This window comes from Bidens hawaiensis, unplaced genomic scaffold (assembly GCF_021521415.1).
Source record: "Bidens hawaiensis isolate Kalapana, Puna unplaced genomic scaffold, B.hawaiensis_p1.1 tig00079711_1, whole genome shotgun sequence".
In the NCBI taxonomy this organism is placed as follows: Eukaryota; Viridiplantae; Streptophyta; class Magnoliopsida; order Asterales; family Asteraceae; genus Bidens; species Bidens hawaiensis.
This window is the reverse complement of record NW_027506748.1, coordinates 6,544-28,349: the sequence shown is the minus strand read 5'-3', so window position 1 is coordinate 28,349 and position 21,806 is coordinate 6,544. Positions and strand designations below refer to the sequence as shown.

Below are 21,806 nucleotides of genomic sequence, written 5' to 3'. Positions count from 1 at the left end.
ATCAACTTTAAGGTCGATCTCTGGCAAGGGGGTAACAATCTTTTGGGCACGCCTTGTTTAGATCTTTGAAGTCAATACACATGCGCCACTGGCCACTTGCCTTGGGTACCATTACCGGGTTTGCTACCCAAGTTTGGTACTGAATTTCTCGGATTATACCTGTATCGATCAGTTGTTGGACCTGCTCATCACAGGCTTTTGCCTGTTCTGGCCCCATTTTTCTTCACTTTTGTACCACCGGGACGAAATTTGGGTTAACTTTTAACTCATGTTCCGCTTTGCTTCTTGAGACTCCTGTCATATCCACTGGGGTCCAAGCGAAGACATCGATGTTTTTGAGTAATAGCTCTTGAGCGCTGCGCGCGCTTCTTCTGAGATGGTTGGGCCAATGGTTATGCTTTGCTCTGGGAATTTCTTGTTGAGCGTCCATTTTTCCACTTCTCTGATCTTGCTGGTTTTTTTCATCTTCTGCGGCGGTGTTTTTCTTTCCGCCATGTTACACTCCTTGTTGGCATGGATCACTGCTATCCCAGTCGGGGTTGGTACCCCACTATCCCGTATGTTGTTGACGGGGTAGCGTTGAAGTCACCAATGGCTTCTCTTCCAAGATTATATCATATTGTGGGTGAGGGGTATCCATTACTAGGAAGTCGACGTCTTCCGTTCGTGAATGGAGACCATCACTTAGCTCGATTGGGAATGTCAGCTATCCCAGCGGGTATGCAACGCTTTGGTTGAACCCTGTGATTGGAGCGTTAACTGCTGTCAACCGGCGTTTGTCTTCTTTGTCTACCAGGTCGAAACACTGCGATACATGATGTTGGACGTTTTCCCTGTGTCGACAAAGAAGCGCGGCATCCTGTAATTACCGAAACGGCTGTAATCACTAAGGGTGCCTTCTTGTTCGCCCCTCCTCTAACTCTTGGGAAGACGACTTTTTCTTCTTTCCATGGCGCCCATTCTGTCCTCCTTTTCTTGTTCTGAACATTGCTCGAGATCATATTAGCGTGTAGATCTTTGATCTTCTTTTCTGGCTTCCGCCATCTCTTGGGGGTGGGCGTTTGTACTTCCCTCGTATATTTCTGACAAGGTTATCCAATTTGCCATTTTTGACGCATTCTTCGATCGCGTCTCTCAAGTTAATACACTGATTCGTCGTATGGCCATGTTGTTCGTGAAAGTCGCAATAACTTTTCATATCTGTGCTCGGGCCCTGTTTTACTGGTGCTGACTTCTTCAGCTGGATCCCTTAGTTGTACATTATATGGGCTGGGCTTCTTGTCAGCGGAGTCCACCTGGATCCGTTTGCTTGGGGCGTACTCAACTGACCCTTCTGTCTTGTTTTGGATGGATCGAATGTGGATTCTCTTTCGCTGTTCAACCTTGACCATACGGGAGATATTCATTTGCCCTGGCGGGCCCTATTAATGTCGTTTCTGGCGTCGTTCTTTGCCAGTTGTTTTCCCAAACTTTTTTCCATTCGCGCGTACCTTTTGGCCGCAGTAATAACGTCGTCCCATCGCTGCGGCATGCCATCTCTGCCCGTAAGGTTCCGTATAAGATTGTCACACTTTACATTTTGGCGAAAGGTTGCCCGTAGAAGCTCTTCACTTACGCCGCCGATGTTCAGGCCTTCTTGGTTAAATCTAGTGATGAAATCTTCAAGCGTTTGCATTATATTTTCTGACGACATTGAGAATGTCTGTTGGGTCACTGATGTGTCACCGTTGCTGGCTAAACTGTTGGGTAAACTTTTTTGCTAAGTCTTCCCAGCTTGAAACTTGGTTATCTGGCAACCTTTCGAACCATGCTCTAGCGGCTCCTACTAGGGTTAGCGTGAAGATATGGCACCATAACGGCATGGTCCACCCTGATACTAACCCCACAGCCGTGAAGGTTTGCAAGTGATCGTCTGGATCTGAGATACCATCATATTGGCCCACCTTTGGCGGGATTTTGGGGTTTTCTGGTAGCTCAGCTTCGGCTATTCTTGCCACGAACTTTGATTTTCCCGCCGATGTTGTTGGCCGGTACGGTTTTGAAAAATCAACCGCCGCTTCGGGGTGGTATTTTACTAATTTCTTGACGTCTGGACCTTTCCAGCTCTCTTCATAATCGGTTGTCTAGGCGTGAGTCTGCCTTTAGGTTCGACCGCTGAGATTTCTCTCCTGCTTTGCTGTTTTGCTTAGCAGGAGGTGTTTTGGCGAATGGTGTTTTCGCCCGAACTGGTGTTGAGTTTCCTTCAGATTCTTCTTCCTCGTTGCTACTAGAGTCTGTATCAAACAGTGATCTAGGTTTCACAACGGACGCCATTTTCTCTTGTACTTTGTCTCTCAGCTTTTGTTGTTCTGCTTCGAGCCATGCCATGATGTCTGGCGGCATAGTTGCTTTGGAACGCGTTTTTGTTTGTTGTTTATCTGTCATGGTAGGGTGAACGGTGGAGGCGTTAAGGAGACCTCCGCCCGTATTCTCTACGTCCAGATCTTCGATGTTTCCTTCTGGGTTGGCTTTTTGGCCAACCTCCTTCGGTGTGGTCTTGCCACTCATCTGAGTCAAGAACGAGTAAGGTACTGTTCTAGCTATATGCACGGATGGCGCCAATGAAGAAACACGAATCCACCCCTCAAGGTCTAACACGTTAGTCCGAGGGTAATGGTTAAGTATTCTACACGATGGGTTATAGAACCTTCTTGGCGCAGACGAGTGTAACCTGAAAAACAAAACACCGTGAGCTCGTTACGAGGAATGGGGGGATTCTCTCGTAACCACCCTTCGGCGTGAGAATCAGTACTTGATAGTATGAGATGGTATATTTCGATAGTGATAGTGAGAGAGAGTATATCCTTTACCATTTGGAGGTTTACTGGTATTTATAGCCGGAGGAGAGAGAGTGTGACCAGCCACCTTGTCAGGTTCTCTACCAATAATATTCCCAACTCGTGCGGTCGTGGTGGTTGGTGGAAGTTGGTGGGCATCATGGCCTTTTGACAAGGATGTGATTGTACTGTTTGTACCATCCTTTATTTGTTGTCCAATTCCCATTGGTTTGGTGTTTATCCCTACGTGGGTTACCCTCTTTTTGTCCCATGCTGGTGGGACCTTTGCATTACCATTCCCGAGGTGTCGGGAAAAATTATATTGGACTCCACTCTTCGCGTCAGGCACTCTGCCCTACGTTAGTGGCTTCCTGGCACCTAGTGTTCCGCCCAGCGTATGCAATTAGTTTCATACTTAGCCAAATGGTGGGTTTCATACCCTACCTCTACATATATATATATATATATATATATATATATATATATATATATATATATATAATATAAATAAGAAGTAATGATTGATCCCATTGCCGGTTTGTGATTGGTCCAAGAAGTTTATTTGTTTTTTGTTTTTGTTTTAAGTTTGATAATTTAAAGATTATTCGCGTCGACTCGCCGTCGCAACGCCCAGGGCTGACAACACTTTGGTTTTACCAACGACTGGGTTTTACCGGCCTTTTAGCTTTAGTTCCGGCATCGTAACGAATGTAATCGAAACATACCAAATTTGAGTAGACTTAAAATGCCGAAACGCTCGGGTTTTACCGACTGAATAAAAGTCATTTTAAATATTTTTATTTTTTACATGATAGTTTAATTATGAAATTTTATTAGTTTTAACGCTTAGGCTATATAAACGTGGTTTATATGGTACCGTAGTTTTACCTACCAAATAAATGTCATTTTAAATATGCTATTTTTTATATATGTTAGTCTTTTATATGTTAAATTGATGGTTTTATTTTTTGGGTTTAATTATGTTACCATTACAAACGTAACCGGTACCAGCCAACCAAATACACGTATCGTTACTGTTTCCTGAGTTGACAAATTATTTTTCTAATTTATGTGTCAATATCTTTTTGCAAATATAACCCATATCAACTGAGCCCACATTAGACCACCGTCCTAACGTGATGGATACATAAACAAATTCAACTAGTTGCGCTGGGTAAAATCTAGTTATGTATATAAAAATAGTTCTTTTACAACAATAGTTGGTTCATTCGCCCACAACAATATTCATTCTCTCATAAAAAATGTTTTGTTAAAACACATTCTTTCGTTTTCAATGCCGTGACATCTTTCTATAGAAAGCATTGCTACTGCCATGGTCATCGCAATGACCTCACTTTCTGGTGGAACACTTCGACGTGTCTAATGGGCAACATACATGTCCGTTCTCTAATGCCTGAATGGTCCTAGCTACTTTGACACATAAGCAAATGAAATAAAACTTTAATTTAAACGAACATATAATTTAACTCATAACAAGAATGTTTATTACTTATAGGCTTTCCCGAAGGCCCTCTAAAGTACCTAACCTTAATGTTCTATTTTTTAATAACAAACACACACTTTAAAAAACATACCCAAAAATTACATTATGTCCTTATGAGACTCCAAGTCTCCAGCACACATCAATTTGATTGAGATAACACCATATGTTACTTATTCTTTATTACCCACATCAATTTACTTGTTTTTAAATAAAATAAATAAATATATCAGTTTTTTTATGGCCACCAAGACTTTAGCCTAGTAGTAAGATGGATTCCCTCTTTTGACGGTTGCTCAAGAGCGAACCTGGGTCTGCTCTGTATACATTTATGAGTTTAGGAGATTACCAAATTTGCAATTGAAACAAAAAATAAAAATAAAAAAATTGGTTTTTTATGGGAAAATGTGAAAACAATTTAGAAATAAACAAAGAAAATTAAGCTGTTAGAAAATGTATTAAATTCATATATGTAAATATATATGTAAAAAACGGAAAGTATATTAGGCTATGTGTAGTGGAGGGATTATAAATTGGGCGAATCGCGTTACGTGACACCCAGTTAGCAAATGCTAGAAATTTACAAATTTGGCGAATTGCGACACGTGACACCCAATTAGCAAATGCTATAAATTTGTTTTTGGGGTGTAATGGTATTTTGTAGCCCCTCCAGTGCCATGTCACCATTTTTTATTATTTTCTTTTAATAATTAAAATAAACAAATAAAAACCCATTAAATTAAATAAGTAAATAAAAATGCATTAAAATTAAAAAAGAAATACATAACAAAAAAAAATTAATATCCATAATACTCGTGCATTTTTTCAACTCGTCGTCATTGCAATAACGCGGTCTCTTCGTATAACCCGTCCGATTTAAGAGATTCGTAGTCTTCTTTCATTTGCCGTAGTTCAAACGCCTGGGCTAGCATTCCGTGATATTTGTTGGATGCTTTCATGTCGTTTCCCATTTCCACAACATGTGTTTCGATACGACTGAAAACCTCGTTTAGATGTTCGACTTCTTCACTGGTCGCGGGGTTGAATCGTGACGACTACGAACCCTCCCCTTTATTTGTATTATTTTTTCTTGCTCTCCTGCGGGGTCAAGCCAACTCTGTACTTGGTCGTCGTCGTCTAAATTAACCGCGTCGTTTTCGTCAACGAGGTTAAAGTTACGAGTATCGGAGGGTGTGTTTGGTGTGCTCGGATTTGTCGACGACGATGTCCTCGACTTTTTTGAAGGTCAGGATGATGAGCCGGCTCGTCGAGCGATAGGAACGGTGGGTGCCCCACTCCATTTCGCGCATAGCCTTAGTTTTTCCCAACAATGTAGATGCTTGAATGCTTTCCCGATCCGCCCTTCGGCGTGCCCTTGAGATCGAAAGTCGCTTAACGCTTTGGATTGGATGTCAGCGTTGTTTTGCCCACTACGCTAACCGGCCCCACGCAAGCGGTTGTATAGCCCGACAAATTTTTGGCAATCGGAATTAAGGCCCTTCCAGTGGGCTTGAACCGCTTCTTTACCCCGGTAGTCTTTGGGTTTACCTGTTAGTGCGAGCCAAGCTTCAAATACTTTCCTCTAAAGTAACCCGGTGGCTTGAAAGTTAGCTACAAATTAAAATTATTTTCCATAATTAGTATACATTTTTAATAACAACTATATAAAGTTATATAAATAGTTAATATTAAAAAACTTACCGACATCGGGATCCTCCGAAACGACGATCCAAGCCCTTGTGAGGGCTACTTCCTCCTGCTCGGTCCATTGCTTGTATGGATCACGTTGTGCCATCTGCTCCCCCGGTTGTTTTTTTTTTTTTTTTTTGTGTTTGCGGGCCGACTTTTGGCTTGAACCGGAGGCCCGTATAGTCTGAGTCTCGGCACCGTCACCGGCTCCGGTTGGGTAGACCCGAACGCCGGCATAAGGTTTTGGGGCATGAGGTAGTTGGCATACATGTTTAGGTTCGGGTTGGGTAAAACAAATAGAATGTTTTGGTTCGGTTGGTTTCGGGTGTTCGGGTTCCATTGCATGTATACGCTCGGTTGGTTTTGCGAACTATGGAATTGACCGAAAGGAGGGATGGGTGGTTCGGGTTGTTTCTAAGATTCATTTTTGTTGTATTTTTGAAAATTTTGGTTATGCGTAGTGTATGAACTGGATATGAGTTTGGAGAAGAAGAGGTATATGTATATATATTTTTTAAATAATTTTTTTGTTAAATTTGACCGTTCAACGGTCATGTTTATTATTATATTATTATTTTCTAAACCACAACGGCGATAAATACCCCGTCCCCATATCACCCATAAATCCGCGGGGGGGTGGGGGGTGGGGGGGGGTTGTTCTCGGCCTTCTTCGCCGATTGTCGTCCGGATTCGTCGCCCATTACGGGTGGCCTTAGAGAATGGGGAACCCACATGGGGTAGAGTATTATAGTGCATAACTTTCAAACCACATGGTAACACCACCCCACTCCATATAGGTAAGGTGAATGACTTCATTCAATGACAATGTTTGCCACACAAAATTGATTCATTGTTGACCATTGAAGAATTAAAATAAATTAATAAAGTTTTAAGGTACTTGTGGGTAGGTGCTGCAAGTAATTTTGTGGTTTGTAAGTAATTAAGGATAGAAATGAAGTGACAGTTAGGGATGGGCTCGGTTTCGTACCGATATCGATCAGTACCGGTACCAAAAATACCGATCCCGAAAATCGCGAATTCTTGGTACCGGTACCAAAATATTCGGTTCGGTACCAGTATGGTACCAGGATAGTACCGGTACCAAAGGTAAAAATTCGGGAAACACCGGTACTGTACCGATCCCGAAACTCAAAAATTTGGTACCGATTCGGTACCGACGGCCTGGACTAAAATTGATGGTAAAATGAAACTATTGTACCATAAAAGCCTAAAATAAACTATTGGACTATAATTGATAATTTAAAGAAACCATAAAGATCAAAACCGAAGTTCTCTCTAAAATATCGAACCAAACCAACCCTATGCCCGGTTCCCAGTTAAACCGATCGATTGATCCAGGCTTCAAAACATCATATAAAGTCGATCTAGTTAGAACTAAAGATTCTTTTAAACGATCACCCTTTTTAGTTGTTACCACTGAAGTCACAATCACATAACGTTAGAATGATATGTCAAATCAATTGATTACTAGCAATTTGATAGTTACTTTCCTTATTACTTGGGATGCCTCGAATCCTCTACACCACTACATTGCCAAAGCTTTTCTATGGCAAATAGTGACGGACCTAAGAAAAAAATTCACAAGGATCAAAAGAAGAGCATTATCAAAATTTTATTGAGCTTGATTACGGTTTTAATATATATACCTTAAAAAAATTTCACAGGGGTCGATCGACAGCTATACCAAAGATTTTGGTGTAGGTACGCCAAAACATATAATATTTTACCATTAAATAGTATTTATATATTAAAAAAACATCTTATTTGTACAAAAATGCTTAATGGTAAATATTCTTTCATACAAATACAAATGCATCTAAGCTTAAAACATTTAAATTTAATAAGAGCAAAAGTCTTACAAACTCTTCTTAACCTTTCCTTAATACCGACTACTGACGTAGTCTCGTTCTTTTTTAATGTCATGTAACCGTGATGTCCCTGTCATTCACATTCACTGAGTAACATACTTCTCTTAACCCTATGGTTAAGTTTTCATGATAACCTTTCTAACTTCGTTTATAGTCAAGTTTCTTGTTCAAACCAAAACATTCCTCTTAAACATTATAACTATTCAAAATTTTTGTAAACATTTAAATATTCAGCAACTTTTGTTTCTCATCATCGGGTTTCAATTATTAGGCTAGTTATTATGGAGGGATTTTTAAATCCAAATTAAAGCGACATATCATGTTAAAGCATTGTTATCATATTAAAGTCCCATCCCTTAGACATTTGGGCCCCACTATATATCGAAGCTAGAGGTGCACAAAAACACGAACCCGGAACCGAACCCGATAAAAATACCCGGAACCGGTTTTTTTTTTATATTCTGGTTTTTATTACCCTACCCTACCCGTAGAGTACGGATAGAGTGTGCATTTTAGTACCAAAGCCTGTACCCGGAACCGTACCCGATTTGTTTTACAAATACCTGGAACCGGGTTCTTCAAATACCCGATATTACCAGAAAAATACCTAGAAAAATAATCCTAAAAGGTGTGTTATGTATTCAAATTGACACAACGAAAAGATAATCAAATATGAACTAACTATGTGATACTATTGATTCACTGGAAGGATTACAAACATAAATCAAAACAACATATAGAAGGAGGTGGGAAATAGAATTTAAGAAGGATAGATGGGAAGACCATAACCAACTTCTAACAATATTCATTTATACCCTAAACTCTCTTCCTAACGCCTTATATCAACAGTTTCTCGTCAATTCATTCTCGTTGGGCCTAATTACTTCTCTTGACTTGGGCTGCCCATCTTGACTCGGGCTACCAAATGGGCCTGGATCAATGTTCATAACAAGGTGCAACCCCTTACAAAATCCAATATATATCCGGAAAATACCCGAAAAAAACCCAGAAAAACCAGAAAATAGGGTTTTTTCAATACCCGGAAATATGGTATTCAATACCCGGTTATATACCCGACCCGATACATAGGGTATGGTTTTTAGTGACAATACCCGGACCCGAACCCGACCCGGGTATTGCCATACCCGATTTTTCAATACCCGGTCATACCCAAACCCGGTTCCATACCCGAACCCGGGTATTTGAAAACCCCGATTTGTGCACCTCTAATCGAAGCTCCTCCTTTGCTAGGGATGAGCACATTCGGTACCGGTACCGAAATCGGTACCAAAATTTTGAGTTTCGGGATCGGTACAGTACCGATATTTCCCGAATATATACATTCAATACTGGTAACGTCCAAGTAGCATAACCGAACCGAATATTTCGGTACCGGTACCAAGAATTTGTGGTTTTCGGGATCGGTACCGGTCAGTATCGATACGGTACTGAGCTCATCCCTATCCTTTGCTGCCTGGTAATATGTTGAAGCCCTTCCCATACCGGCGATCCATTATTGCCCCGGCCAACGTGGTTTGCCAGGCTTAGCCGTGGCACGCAAGCTTTTGAAGCGCACAACTACAAACCTTAATCACTATAAAACCCACATGACTAAAATAATATGCATACTCGAGAATCCAAACAAATTGTCTCACGTTACTATCTCAATAATATTAGTATTAACCAAACTTTAAGGTTAAAAGGTTTACACCTCATGTTTTAGGTAAACATGGTATACGGACGACTGGATCCAACTGATAGATGTCTCATATCACGTTCAATCAAAACCGTGCAACACTGTGTCATACCACAACCAACCACTACTTGTCCCGTCTTTTACTTTCTCTCTTTGTTTTGGTCTATGACGTATACAAAAGTTATCGAACATATTTCTACGGTTATAAATGCTTAAATTATGGTGTTATACCTGATTACATTCTTATTTTGAGTGTCACAAATAAAATAATTAATGAAAAAATAGCAAGTCGTTTTATTAACGTGTTTAACACAGCCCGACCTATCCTTTGATGAATTATATTATACTAAGAAGAAAATTGCATGTCCACAAGGAAATAGAATATTCCGGCATTTTAAACGGTTTTATAAGAAGAAATTCCGTTAGGAAAACGGAAGTTTGAAACTTAACAGCAAGTTTTTGGATTGTCCCCCCGACAGAAGGCGGTTTTTGAATGCTTACAAGGTCCTCATGCCCAAGATTTTCTGACCGTTATCCCGATTGATGGCTTGGGCCAAAGCATGTCTGCGGTCGAGTATAGGGCCATTCTTGAGTACCGTTTGATGGTCCCAATGTACCCAGAAGACGAAACATGTCCGATCTGCCGTAAGGCCTGCCTGGATAAATTCGGAGAGCATGCGGTTCATTGCAAGGAGATGCCTGGGTTCAAATACCGACATGATTGGGTGCAGGACGTTCTTTGGGACATCTTAAGGCGAGCTGGGATATCAGCTATAAAGGAAGCCCCCGTAAACTTCCTTACAGACCCCACGGAAGGGAGATCCACTCTACGACCGGCAGATTTGCTCGTCTTTGGTTGGGCCGGGGGAAAACACGCTTGTGTTGACCTCACAGGGGTATCTCCCTTAGCTGGTTTGAGGGATAATGGGTTTGTAGCTGGACAAGCAATGAAAAGGGCTGAAACGAAGAAGGTGGAGAAACATGCTAAAGCCTGCGAAGAGAACCAACATGTTTTTGTCCCTCTGGCTTTTGATACATTTGGCTCCTTGGCACCGGAAGCTATACGTTTTCTAACCAGGGTCCAACAGGTTGTGCATAGCAATGTGTCGACTCCAAAGGGGCAGGGGTATGTCTTTAGCAGGTTAGGATTTGCAATTCAGAAATGGGTGGCGGCGCAGCTTGTTGCCCGCCTACCTGCTATATTGATGTAATATCTATGTTTCTACATATTGGAACCCAATTTTTGACACATCTAAATAAAGAAAACGGAATTAGAACAGCAAGTCAGCACCTCCGTTAGTTTCAATACAGGGAGTAAACTTAAAACAAGTTATATATTAGAGGACTGAGGTGTAAATTATGCTGTCAGTCAGTTAGTTAGTTAGTTAGTTAGTTAGTTAGTTAGGCAGTTATAATAACAGATCAATTTCCCCCCATTTTTGATTACGAACACCAAACACCTAATTCACAATTCACAATTCACAATTCACAATTCTCTCTGAAGATGGAACCGAATGTCAGATACGCGAAAGCTAGAATCGAAGGACCTAAGAATCAGCAATTGCCTAAAGCTATACTCAAGATCAATACTGATCGCTCCACTGGAGAACTCTACTATTACAGAATCTTCGGTAATATAACACTCATCCGCCATTGTTGCCGCTTAAAGCTTTACTGAAAGTTAACAGTAATAAATCGATGCATGTTTATTCCTTATTTGTAACTGACTGATTAGATATACGTGAGTGATTACAATGCTTTGATTAACGTTTCATTTCAATACATAATTGCTGTTACGTTTAGGTTATATGAAGATATATACTGTGCTCTGTTTTTTATGTTTACTGGAAGTTGACGATCGATGCTTGCATACACCTTATCTGATTGATTGATTGATTTCGTCACCGTAAATAACGTTTCATTTCAAGTGCATATGCAGATGTTACAAACCCTAGGGACTTCAAATGTGTATAAGTCTGTGTTAGAACTTTCAAGTGCATGTTAGCTTTTGCATCCATCTCTTGTTAATTATTAATTTCTAAATTGCTACAGTTCTTTGATGTTGCATGCATACATATATGCCAAAGAAATATATTATTGCTTATTTCTGTTGTAATATATGCGTATAATAGATCTTATACCTTCTATGTATCGGATTGATTAGATCTACGTGATATATTATCGGATTGATTACGTTCTGTGTGTCAAGAAATCAATGTTTGCGTTTAGGTTATATGCAGGTTACTTGTATCCGTAATTTGTTTTGTCTTACCTATTTCTTTCATTTTGTCACCAAAAAAGCTTTAATCAACGGTTTTCTATACACTCGTGAATCATGATGTTACAAAAAGTTTCAGATTGTAATTAAAATTGTTGATCAGGAGCAAACACTAGGGACTTTTAATTGTAAGTTCTTGATTGATGCTTTTTTTCGTGGTGAGACGTCTAAGATAATATTCTTAGTTTTAAATAAAATTTTCTTGTATAAACTATATATCCAAATTATCTTTCTGTTTCTGCGATTTTTGCATCAATAATCTCCATGTTGTGAACTATGTGTTTGTTCTTTTATTTTTGACCAAAAAAGTAGTAACATGTGGTGCTTAAAGTTGGTAGTGAAAATGAAAACATATTACGTTTAATTGCAATATGAGCATATTATAAAGTTGTTTTATTTTTCTAAATGATCAGAAGATGATACTAAGAAAGCTAAGCATATAGCTGAGGCAGTGGCTGCAGGAGCGAAAGTAGACAGGAAAGTATACCGGATTCGTAATACGGAGGTATGTTATTATCACAGATTTTCATCATAAGATACCGGTTTTCCTTGTTTTACTGATAACAGTATCTGTTCACAGCTTTCCAAAGCTGCTGGAGTTGAATTTGCAGATATGCAACTAATTCACAAAGCCTCAAAAGCCACAATTGGGCTAATAGCTGATCCCGAATCTGAGCGTAATTTTCATTCATTTGTTGACATATTGGGTACCGAGGAACAAGTTAAAATGGCTGAGGAACGCATTCTAGACATAGTTCTAAAGGCCAGTTAACCATTCTATATGTCAAGTTTACATATTTGTTGACCACTGAACTATGCTCACACGTTGTAAAGTTGTATGCACACATATCAAGGCCCGGTTTTTCCAGTTATTCTGATGCCACCAACTGTCTATGGGCATACAATTACACTCACCGTGGGCCAGGTGACAAATCTACACTCTATTAGGCAAGAAATTTAACATGGTCTGTTATTTAATTAAGTTGCTTTTATGTACATAGGTTGCGCGTCTCGTTGGGGTAAATGGCCAAAATGCCCTGGCACTGGAGGTAGTGTCTGGTGCTTGGTTGCAGGTTTGTTAAGTTATTTGAACTTACTGACTTATAACAATTAAACAAGTCCAAAATTGGTTATTAAAATGTGCATGTGTGACTGTTAAGATGACTGATCAAGCTCCTCCCGGTGGCCCAAAGAATGAAAGAGTAGTGTACATATATGGTCCAAAGACAAATGTTGTCAGGGCTGTTTCGTTAATTCACTCACAAGTCTTTGAGGTGATGTTTTAGTTTGACTTGTTTAGATTGGTTGGTTGGTTTAGCTGATTGTTAATTTGTTATTATATGTTGTTGTAGACTGGAGATCTTGAAGCAGAAGAGGAATTGCAGAAGTTGTTCAAAGAATTGACTTTTACTGAGGTGATGGAGGGCATGAGATCTCGCACCACTGAGATAGTTGACTTCTTGTCAGCTGGTTCGGCTTCTGGTTCAGGATCCGCATCGGGGTCGGGTCAAACAGAAGAACAGAAGGAGAAAAGTGAGGAGGATGCTAAAGATAAAGAGGAATCAAAAGGAGAAAAGGGTGTGAAAGAAGAAGCTCCTTTTGTTGATCAGCTTGATTGATTAAGAACAATGAGATGTTGCTGTTACTGATTGATGAATTGAACACCCTTTGACTGCAAAAGTTTTGCTTACTATAGTTTTGTGGACTATCTGTGATTCAGTACGTTGACTTTTATCTTTTTGTTGCATGCTTGCTGTTATAAATCTTGTTGCTATATGGTTGATTTTTATGAGTATAAAATGTGTTGTAAACTTGGTGGGTTGGGCTGGTTTGGGTCACGGGTTAGAACGGGTTTAGGTCAAGACGGATTCAAAGCTAAATGAGTTCGGGAAAAAAATGGTTTCTTAAAAAACTACCAAAATAGGTTCACGCTCTATATGTTTATGGTGGCTAGTGGCAACGATAGAGGTGGTTGTGGCGTAGGATTGATTTTGCAGAGGGTTGGAATGTTCAAAGTTAATGAAAGAGTTATGAATTGATTTTGCAGAATGTTCATAGTAAAGTTTAAATTGACTGTGAAAGTCAAAGATGACCTGTTTGCGATTGAGGTTACGACACATGTTGTTACTGGCGTGTATATGTAATTTTGAAGTGGTTGATTAGGATTTAATAATTGGAAGATACAAAAGAAAATTTTGTTTTGTTGCAGATTCAAAGTATGACGAGTCAAATTGACATTGTAATTACAGATTGTAGTTTTTAATTTGAAACAAAAATTGCAGATAAAAATTCAGGGTCATCTTAGGAATATAAAATTTTGAAAAGCCAAATGTGATTAGTCAAAAGTCAAGTTATAAATCTCTCTGCATCCTAATGTAACCTTCTTCACCCCAAACCGTACCCCATGAGTTCTTCACGAGCCAGTATTTGATGCCCTCATCAGTGGTTCCATACCCAACAGCTGTGACCCCATGGTCCAATTCAGTACCACAACTTCCGTTGAAAACACCACTTGAGTAAAACTGGAAGTCAGACTCCCCGGCATCAATGGCAACCGAAACAGGCTGCATAGCCACAACCTTCATCAGTGCCGACTCACTGTTGACGGGCACATCTTCGTGTCCGGTGATCTTGGCTGCGGCAACTCCTTCTTTCTTTGTATTGCAAGTGGCATCTACTGCTTTGTAAGGATACGCAACCTCTGTGTTGATCCCTTTGTTTTTAACAATAAAGTTAAACCCGTCATCCATGTATCCGCCTTCACACCCTTGGTCTTCACCACTCCTGTCACAATCCATAAGTTCTTGCTCAGATAGTGAAATCAATTTACCAGTGGTTATTCCTGTAATTCCTTCTGTAGCAGCGATTGTCGAAAATGCCCAACAACTTCCCGATTTTAAAACAAATAACATTTAAAAAAGACAAAGCGTAACAAAAAAAGGTGTTTTAAGTTTGAAATGTGTGATGGGCTTTCCGCATTGACCTTGATCCTTGACCTGGGTAACGGCTCCTTTTTTCCTCCAGTCAATGCTAGATGGAACCACGGTCACGTTTTCATACCTGAATGGCGTGGTTTGACCCGATCTTGGTGTAGATGGAAACTTGAACCCGTTACGAGTAGCCTTAAACTCTTGATTTGTTTGGTCTGCAAATTCATTGACACTCAGCTTGTAAGCATGGTTGCCAACGTTGTTGAACGCTTCTATGTACGCCACATTGTTCTTGAATATCTTGAAACGTGTTTCTTTCTCCAAATCATCTTTATAGACACGTCCATAATGAGCCATCCATTGTTCATGCCTTTGTATCATATTCTCATCGTTTAGTGTTCGAGATGTGACCCGTCCTCCCCACATACTAAAAATAAAAAGTGTTGCTACTAGAATTAATGTATTGCGTGACAAACCCATGTTTTTTTTCCCGCTAAGAAGAGTATAATGATTCTTAATAAGTTGGTAGACGTGGAGATACTCTCCAAATTAGGAATGTGTTCGATTTATATAGAATGAATATGTAGAAAATGTTGAGGTTTGATTCGTTACGTAGTTGGCATGGCAAGGCAACTTTCTTTAAAAAAAAAACTAAAAAGTTGAAGCTTGATTTGTTTTTACTTTCTTTTTATTGTCATTATCATATAGTTTTTTCAATGTTCTTATGACGATGATTATTTGATTGCTATATTGTTTTTGAAATATCGTCTTTACATCCTGATTTATAGCTACAATTGTCATTTAATTCGTTTTACACTTAGCTTTGTAGAATATATATGAAATCACTTTTCTTTTGCTTTTATTTTTTTTTTGTTTTTTGCGATGAATCGACGAATAAATGTAACTAAGGATGCATCTTAGATATAAGAGCATCCCCAACAGCTCTTTTATAATTACGTGAGTGTGTTCTCTATATTTTATTGAGTAGTTGTGAGTGGATAAAAAAGAAAAGGTTACTGTTTATGAGGAAAATTAGAGAAACAATGTTCACATTTTGTAGTTATTTAACAATGCTTTCATAACCGGACAACGAACCAGGAGGGTAATCGGTTTATCTGTTCAACCGACCGAACAACTTTCAACTAAAATTGGTGGTTAGGGCTGAAAATAAAATATTTCAAAATAAATATATTTTGTAATAGTAAAACCGGTTCAACTGGTCCGTTTTTCCGGTCGGACCGGCCGGTTCTTTGATAACCAAGCGAACTGCATAGAACCGGACTGGTCACTGGACCGAATCCCGATCGGACCGGTTCGGTCTCAACAACATTGGTTATTTAATATTTTTTTAAAGTGGTTATAAATAAATGAGTGAGAAAATAAAATTATAAATGTATAAAAAATATTATTAGTTTATTAAAGTAAGAGAGAAAAAACAGTGGTTTTTAATGCAATTATAAATATAGAGATAAAGATTTTACTGAGAATGTTATAAGGCTATGTGTAGTGGATGAGCTAAAAAATGGGACAACTTGCGACATGTGACGCCCAGTCAGCAAAGTGTGAGTTTTTGATTTTGGGGTGTAATGGTGTTGTAGCTCCCAACCTTTGCCACGTCACATTTTTTATTATTTTCTTTTTATAATTAAATTAAACAAATACAAAAATAATTTATTTATTAAATTAATAAATAAAAGAAAAATAAATTAAAATCAAATTAAAAAACACACTAAAAATAAAATAAAAATACATATAAAAATACTAATTTATTTGTCATCTTCGTCTTCGTCCTCCTCCCCGTCTTCGTCCTCGTCTTAGACTTCAACGAGACACTTATGACAAACTTGTTTAACCAAGTCCGCCTTAAGTTGGTTATGTATCTCACTTGATGTGAGCTCGTGAATGTTTCGTGTTCGTTGTTCTTCGGTTGGTTCAAGAAATTGTTTTGGAACGATCCTTGGTATATAGTGTTGGCATATTGCTCTGCCCTTGTCTTCTAAAATTATATTGTGCAATATGATACACGTATACATGGCATTGATCATTTTTGCCATCGACCATACACGACATGGGTTTTCACATAATGGAAAAGTTTTTTTTTAAACCCCGAAACACCTCTTGATATCCTTTCGTGCGAACTCTTGCTTCTTCTTAAAATATTTCTTTTTTCTTCGATCGGGTCTTGAAACGTTTTTGACAATGATCGAGTACTCCAGATATATCATATCTCCCAAATAGTATCCGTGACGATAGTAGGTACCGTTGGCATAAAACGGTAAGACCGGTATGCTACGGCTTATGTAATACTCTAGCACGGGCGACACGTTGAGAACGTTTATGTCGTCGATGGACCCGACGGAGCCGAAGTAAGCCACTAAATCCAAAGGTCGTGTGAACAAATGGCTTGAAGACTAACCATTGGTACTTCTTGGTCACCACGAGTGTATTGAACTCGTCATGCGGTTAGACAATTGGCCTACTTCCAATGCATGAAATCTATACTCCCGATCATGCCGGGAAAAGAATGTTTGCTTTCGTGTACATCGTATATACGAGTTAGCTCGTTTGAAGTTGGAATCCTCAGATAACGACCACCGTATAATTGTATTATTCCAATAAAAATATTATTAAAAATATTAAATTAAAAAAATAATTAATATAAACATTTTAACACGATAGGTTTAAACAATTTAAATTTTACCGATGCAAAATCTCTCCAACGAGTCTCGCGTAGTTTCTCAGCCATCTTTAAATACTCATCATTGATGTTGGTAGTGTTGCCGTATGCGATAATACTTTGCACCGACGTACACTTTTAGATGGCAGTGAATCCTAAATATCCTCTTGCGTTGGGTTTTTGTTGAAAATATGTATACTCCCGCTCCAAATCTCCCGCGATGAGCAAAAATAAATGTCTAGACATCCGAAAACGACATTCAATCGTAACGTCGTCGAATTTAGGTCTGTCGTTGAAGTAGTCCTTCATCAAACGATCGTTCGCATCTAGACGATCTCGAAGGATATACTATCGTCTACGACGCGACAGAGAACTAGTAGAGCCAAACATTATCTTGTTGGCGACCCGCATTGCGCTCATGATTCCTCCTCCTCCTCCAACGACTGTTGGTTCATTTGATCAATATTCATCGTATCCTTAATTAGTTGATCCCAAATGTCAGAAGAGTTCGAGGAATCCATTTTGAGAAACAACACTTGATGAAAACAGGTTTTGTATTGATGAAGAAGTATGAATGGTGAAAATGGTTGAATTGGTTTGGTATTTATATTTGAGTTTGTATATGAAATTGTGAAAATAACGTTAAAAGTGGCGGGATGGTGGCGTTGATATCCGAAAGACAATGGTACATGCACCAATCGGCGGTGTCCCAAGGTTGAGTGTTATGTGCCTTATGTTCAAGGCTTGATGCAAAACTACTATCGAGCTGGGGGTCTCATCAGAAGCAGCCTCTCTATTCCTAAATGGTAGAGGTAAGGCTGTCTACATCTTACCATCCTCAGACCCTACCATAGATTTGCTATTGGTGGGATATACTGAGTACGATGATTGATGGTGATATGAAATGGTGAAAATTGTTGTATTTATATTAAGTTTTTTTTATTTTTTTAATAGTTATGTTAACGGTCAATATATTAAAATATTATTATTATTATTGGTTTGAACGGCGATGAATAGTAATAGCCCTTATTGTCATTGGGGGTGGGGTGGGGTGAGGTGGGGTTGGGGGGGGGGGGGGGTGTTCACCTCCAAATTCGCCCATATCGCTCCAAATAATTCGCCCACTATGAATGGTCAAATGATATCAAGTGATTTGAATGACAGATTATACATTTTCTGTTAAACATGCGTATACTAAATTATTTTAAGTTATTAATTTAGTGTTTTCATCTTTTTATAATTAAATATACTATATTATAAATAACTAGAAATGGCATTTTAATTTAGTTTTTTTTTAGCCATGATCTATTACTCTTGTGAGAAATTTTGTTGTTAAAAAAATAATGTTTTTATGAGATGAGTTATTGTACAATCATACTTTAGTATAAAAGGTATACAAGTTTTTAAAGCGTTGACTTCAATTTAAATCAATCACGCGGTGACATAAACGTAAATAACCGAAATCTAATTTCCAATCTAACTCATTGATTACAATCAATCAATCGAAAGAACAAATATGAGATGAGTGGTATGCAAAATGTTTCGCAATCTATCCTTAAAATGTTCACCAGCAAATAAACATCAAACATAATCGGTCAAAAATTCTACAATTAAGCAAACTTGTTCTTCAATTTTTACTCGTTTAATCAATTGTTGAAGTAGATGACGACATACGTCAGACGCTTGATTTGAGCATATGTTATTTTGGGTGTTGAACTTGAACTGAAATTACTTAAGTTCAAAACCAAGTATGGGTGTTGAACTTGAACAATTGGAATTCATACTACGTTAAAGAAACAAAATCAATCAAACGTTTAAAGCAAAATCAGTTACATTCAAAACAAAATTTGGTTGTTGACCTTGAATGTTCAAATCAAAATCAATTACGAGATCAAAACAAAATCAATTAAACGTTCAAAACAAAATTTGAGTGTTAAACTTGAACAATGTTCGGGTGTTGAACTTGAACATTCTAAACAAAATCTACGTTCAAAACAAATTTAATTGAACGTTCATAACAAAATTAGTTACGAGTTCAAAATAAAATCAATTAAACGTTTAAACCAAAATAAATTAAAGGTTCAGAGCAAAATTATTATTCTTAATCATCCTCATTGTGGTTTATCAGGTTTAATCTCTAAATTGATTCACGATTTTACTAACTCACTCATTCAATTTTCATTTTTAATTTGATTTTGTTTCTGAACTTGGTCGGCATTTTAGAGTTAATGTCTGAATTTGGTTGGTGATTCATAAAAGTGAAATGATTTACGATTTGCCATCAACATGAATGAAGCGGTTAATCAAATGAAAGAAATTCCAGTTTTGCCACCACGTGGTTTGAGATCAATGGAGTATATGGTCTCGTACCTAATGTATGATAAGCAACCTATATTACAAATTTCACATAATTTCATCTTAATATACATGTTTGGTTTGTGGAATCAGAATCGGAATTGGAATCGGAATTGACAAACTTTCTTTCAAATGTCGTTTTTTGTTGGTTTTTAGAGAAATTGAAAATGAAAAATATTCGATCAAATTACTTCATTTATAGGAAGAATTTAGCATTCCTTTTCTACATGTAATGGAATTTTAATCTTTCCAGTGAAAAGTCTGAAGATTACAAAATGGCCAAACTCCTTTCCATCCGACCACAAAATCATATTTAATTAAACAATTTTATTTGTGAAACCTTTTAATAATCATCAAATCATAATTTAATTTCTCTTTTATATATATCCTCCATCGTTGCTTTATCTTTTCCATCACCGGTTAACTTTCGATTACCACCCACTATCGTCAACCATCCCTCTCATACACCAACCACCATCGTCAACTACATCAACCGCCCATTTTTCATAACCCAAATATTTGTGTTCATGTTTGTTTGTTTAAAAAGATCAACATGTTTGTGTTCGTTTATGTTCCTTCGTTGAATATCTAAAAAACCTACACATCTTAATTAAAAGATCCCAAACATAAGAAAATATAACAAATGTAACAAACTAATATTTACGTATTAAATCAAAACAAAACTACCTTAAAAAATTAACAAATCATTAAAAAATATAAAAAACAAAACGATTAAAAACAAAAAAAAATCCTAAATAAACCTCCGTAACAGCTCAAACTAGTTATTTAATAAAGTTTGCTCATTAATAATTTTAACTGAGGAGACTTCAATGCCCTGTTAATGATACATTTATTACTTGATGGGTAAAATTATTCACATCCAAATGTTTCATAAAAGTAACATTTCTATAATAAATAAAAAGTGATACATTTAAGAATAAAAATACTGTGTGTTGATTCCACCACCAACCAACCTACGTAAATTGTAAATGCCTAGTTTATGCCCTATCACAAGAAAGAAGAAAACAAGTTGTAAGTGAGTGAGTTCGTACAAGAAAGAAGAAAGCAACTTTACATATCTAGATCATCATCTTCTTCTTCATTATTCTTAGTTACAGGAAAGTGATTATTACTATTTTTCTTTATTATTATTATTATTATTATTATTATTATTATTATTATTATTTTCCATGGAGTCTGGAGAATCCCACCAAACCACAATCAACATGCCAAGAGCAGAAGACACTGAGACCAGCCGAAGTAGTTATAAGGGTAAAGGGATAGTGGATCCGAAGCTAGAAGACAGTAACGATGAGTTGATCACCTCAATGCCGCAGCTCTGCCGCCGGTCTACCGCCAGCACCAGCAGCAACATTAAGCTCACTACCACCCAAGATGCTTCTAATTCTGCATCTGCTTCTGCTTCTAGACACAAGCCCAAGTCAAGATTATCAATGGATTCGCCTGACGAGACCGAGACGAATATCAAAGCTGAACATGATCATGATCATGAAGATTTGCCTGAGGATTATTATAATCAGCTCAGGTACTCCAGATGGACCATTTTGTTTCACTTATCCACCCTGGTCCTTATACTAGCCGCATTAGCCTTAACACTCACCCTTCGCGTTCTAAAACACGGACGCCTCTTTCGCTTTAGACTATGGGAATGGGTGGTTATGGTTCTCGTCTTGGTATTCGGACGGCCGCTATCCGGCTGGGGGTCAACATTATCATGGTACTATTTATCTAGCCTAACTATATATTAAGAAAATGGGTCATGTTAAAAGGCTGGTTCCAACACTGCCTATGGTTGACACTCGCCTTGACGGCTTGGAAGTTCACTTTCGATAAACAAGTGGATCGAATGGGAAAGGGGCATGTCTTATTGCGTTATTTTACCATGATTTTAGTTTGTGTGCTGGTTGGGGCGGTTGTTTGCCTAGTAAAAACTTTGGTCGCGAAAGTGCTCTGC

At 38.2% G+C, this 21,806-nt stretch overlaps 2 protein-coding genes across 3 annotated transcripts; one reads left to right on the top strand and one right to left on the bottom strand.

Annotated features, from left to right (window-relative positions):
* The first annotated feature begins 12,522 nt into the window (after positions 1-12,522).
* LOC143618492 (uncharacterized) lies at positions 12,523-14,222 on the top strand. Of its 2 annotated transcripts, XM_077090695.1 has the most exons (3): positions 12,523-12,794; positions 12,871-13,143; positions 13,222-14,222. In XM_077090695.1, exons 2-3 carry the CDS (start codon positions 13,030-13,032, stop codon positions 13,486-13,488), a joined length of 381 nt encoding a protein of 126 aa, XP_076946810.1. In that variant the 5' UTR covers positions 12,523-12,794; positions 12,871-13,029; the 3' UTR covers positions 13,489-14,222. The 2 variants fall into 2 exon arrangements, with proteins under 2 accessions (XP_076946810.1, XP_076946809.1); XM_077090694.1 differs by having other exon boundaries at positions 12,523-13,143.
* LOC143618494 (senescence-specific cysteine protease SAG39-like) lies at positions 14,221-15,424 on the bottom strand. The gene is made up of 2 exons (XM_077090696.1): positions 14,840-15,424; positions 14,221-14,755 (listed from the first exon to the last, which is right to left on the bottom strand). The coding sequence occupies exons 1-2, from the start codon at positions 15,277-15,279 to the stop codon at positions 14,221-14,223; spliced, it is 975 nt and encodes a 324-aa protein (XP_076946811.1). The 5' UTR covers positions 15,280-15,424.
* Positions 15,425-21,806: the final 6,382 nt, after the last annotated feature.

Coding starts and splice junctions, on each gene's coding strand:
- LOC143618492 (XM_077090695.1), top strand. CDS start 13,030: ATGACTGATCAAGCTCCTCCCGGTGGCCCAAAGAATGAAAGAGTAGTG. Junction 13,144..13,221: donor TTCACTCACAAGTCTTTGAG/GTGATGTTTTAG, acceptor ATGTTGTTGTAG/ACTGGAGATCTTGAAGCAGA.
- LOC143618494 (XM_077090696.1), bottom strand. CDS start 15,279: ATGGGTTTGTCACGCAATACATTAATTCTAGTAGCAACACTTTTTATT. Junction 14,756..14,839: donor GATCAAGGTCAATGCGGAAA/GCCCATCACACA, acceptor AAAATCGGGAAG/TTGTTGGGCATTTTCGACAA.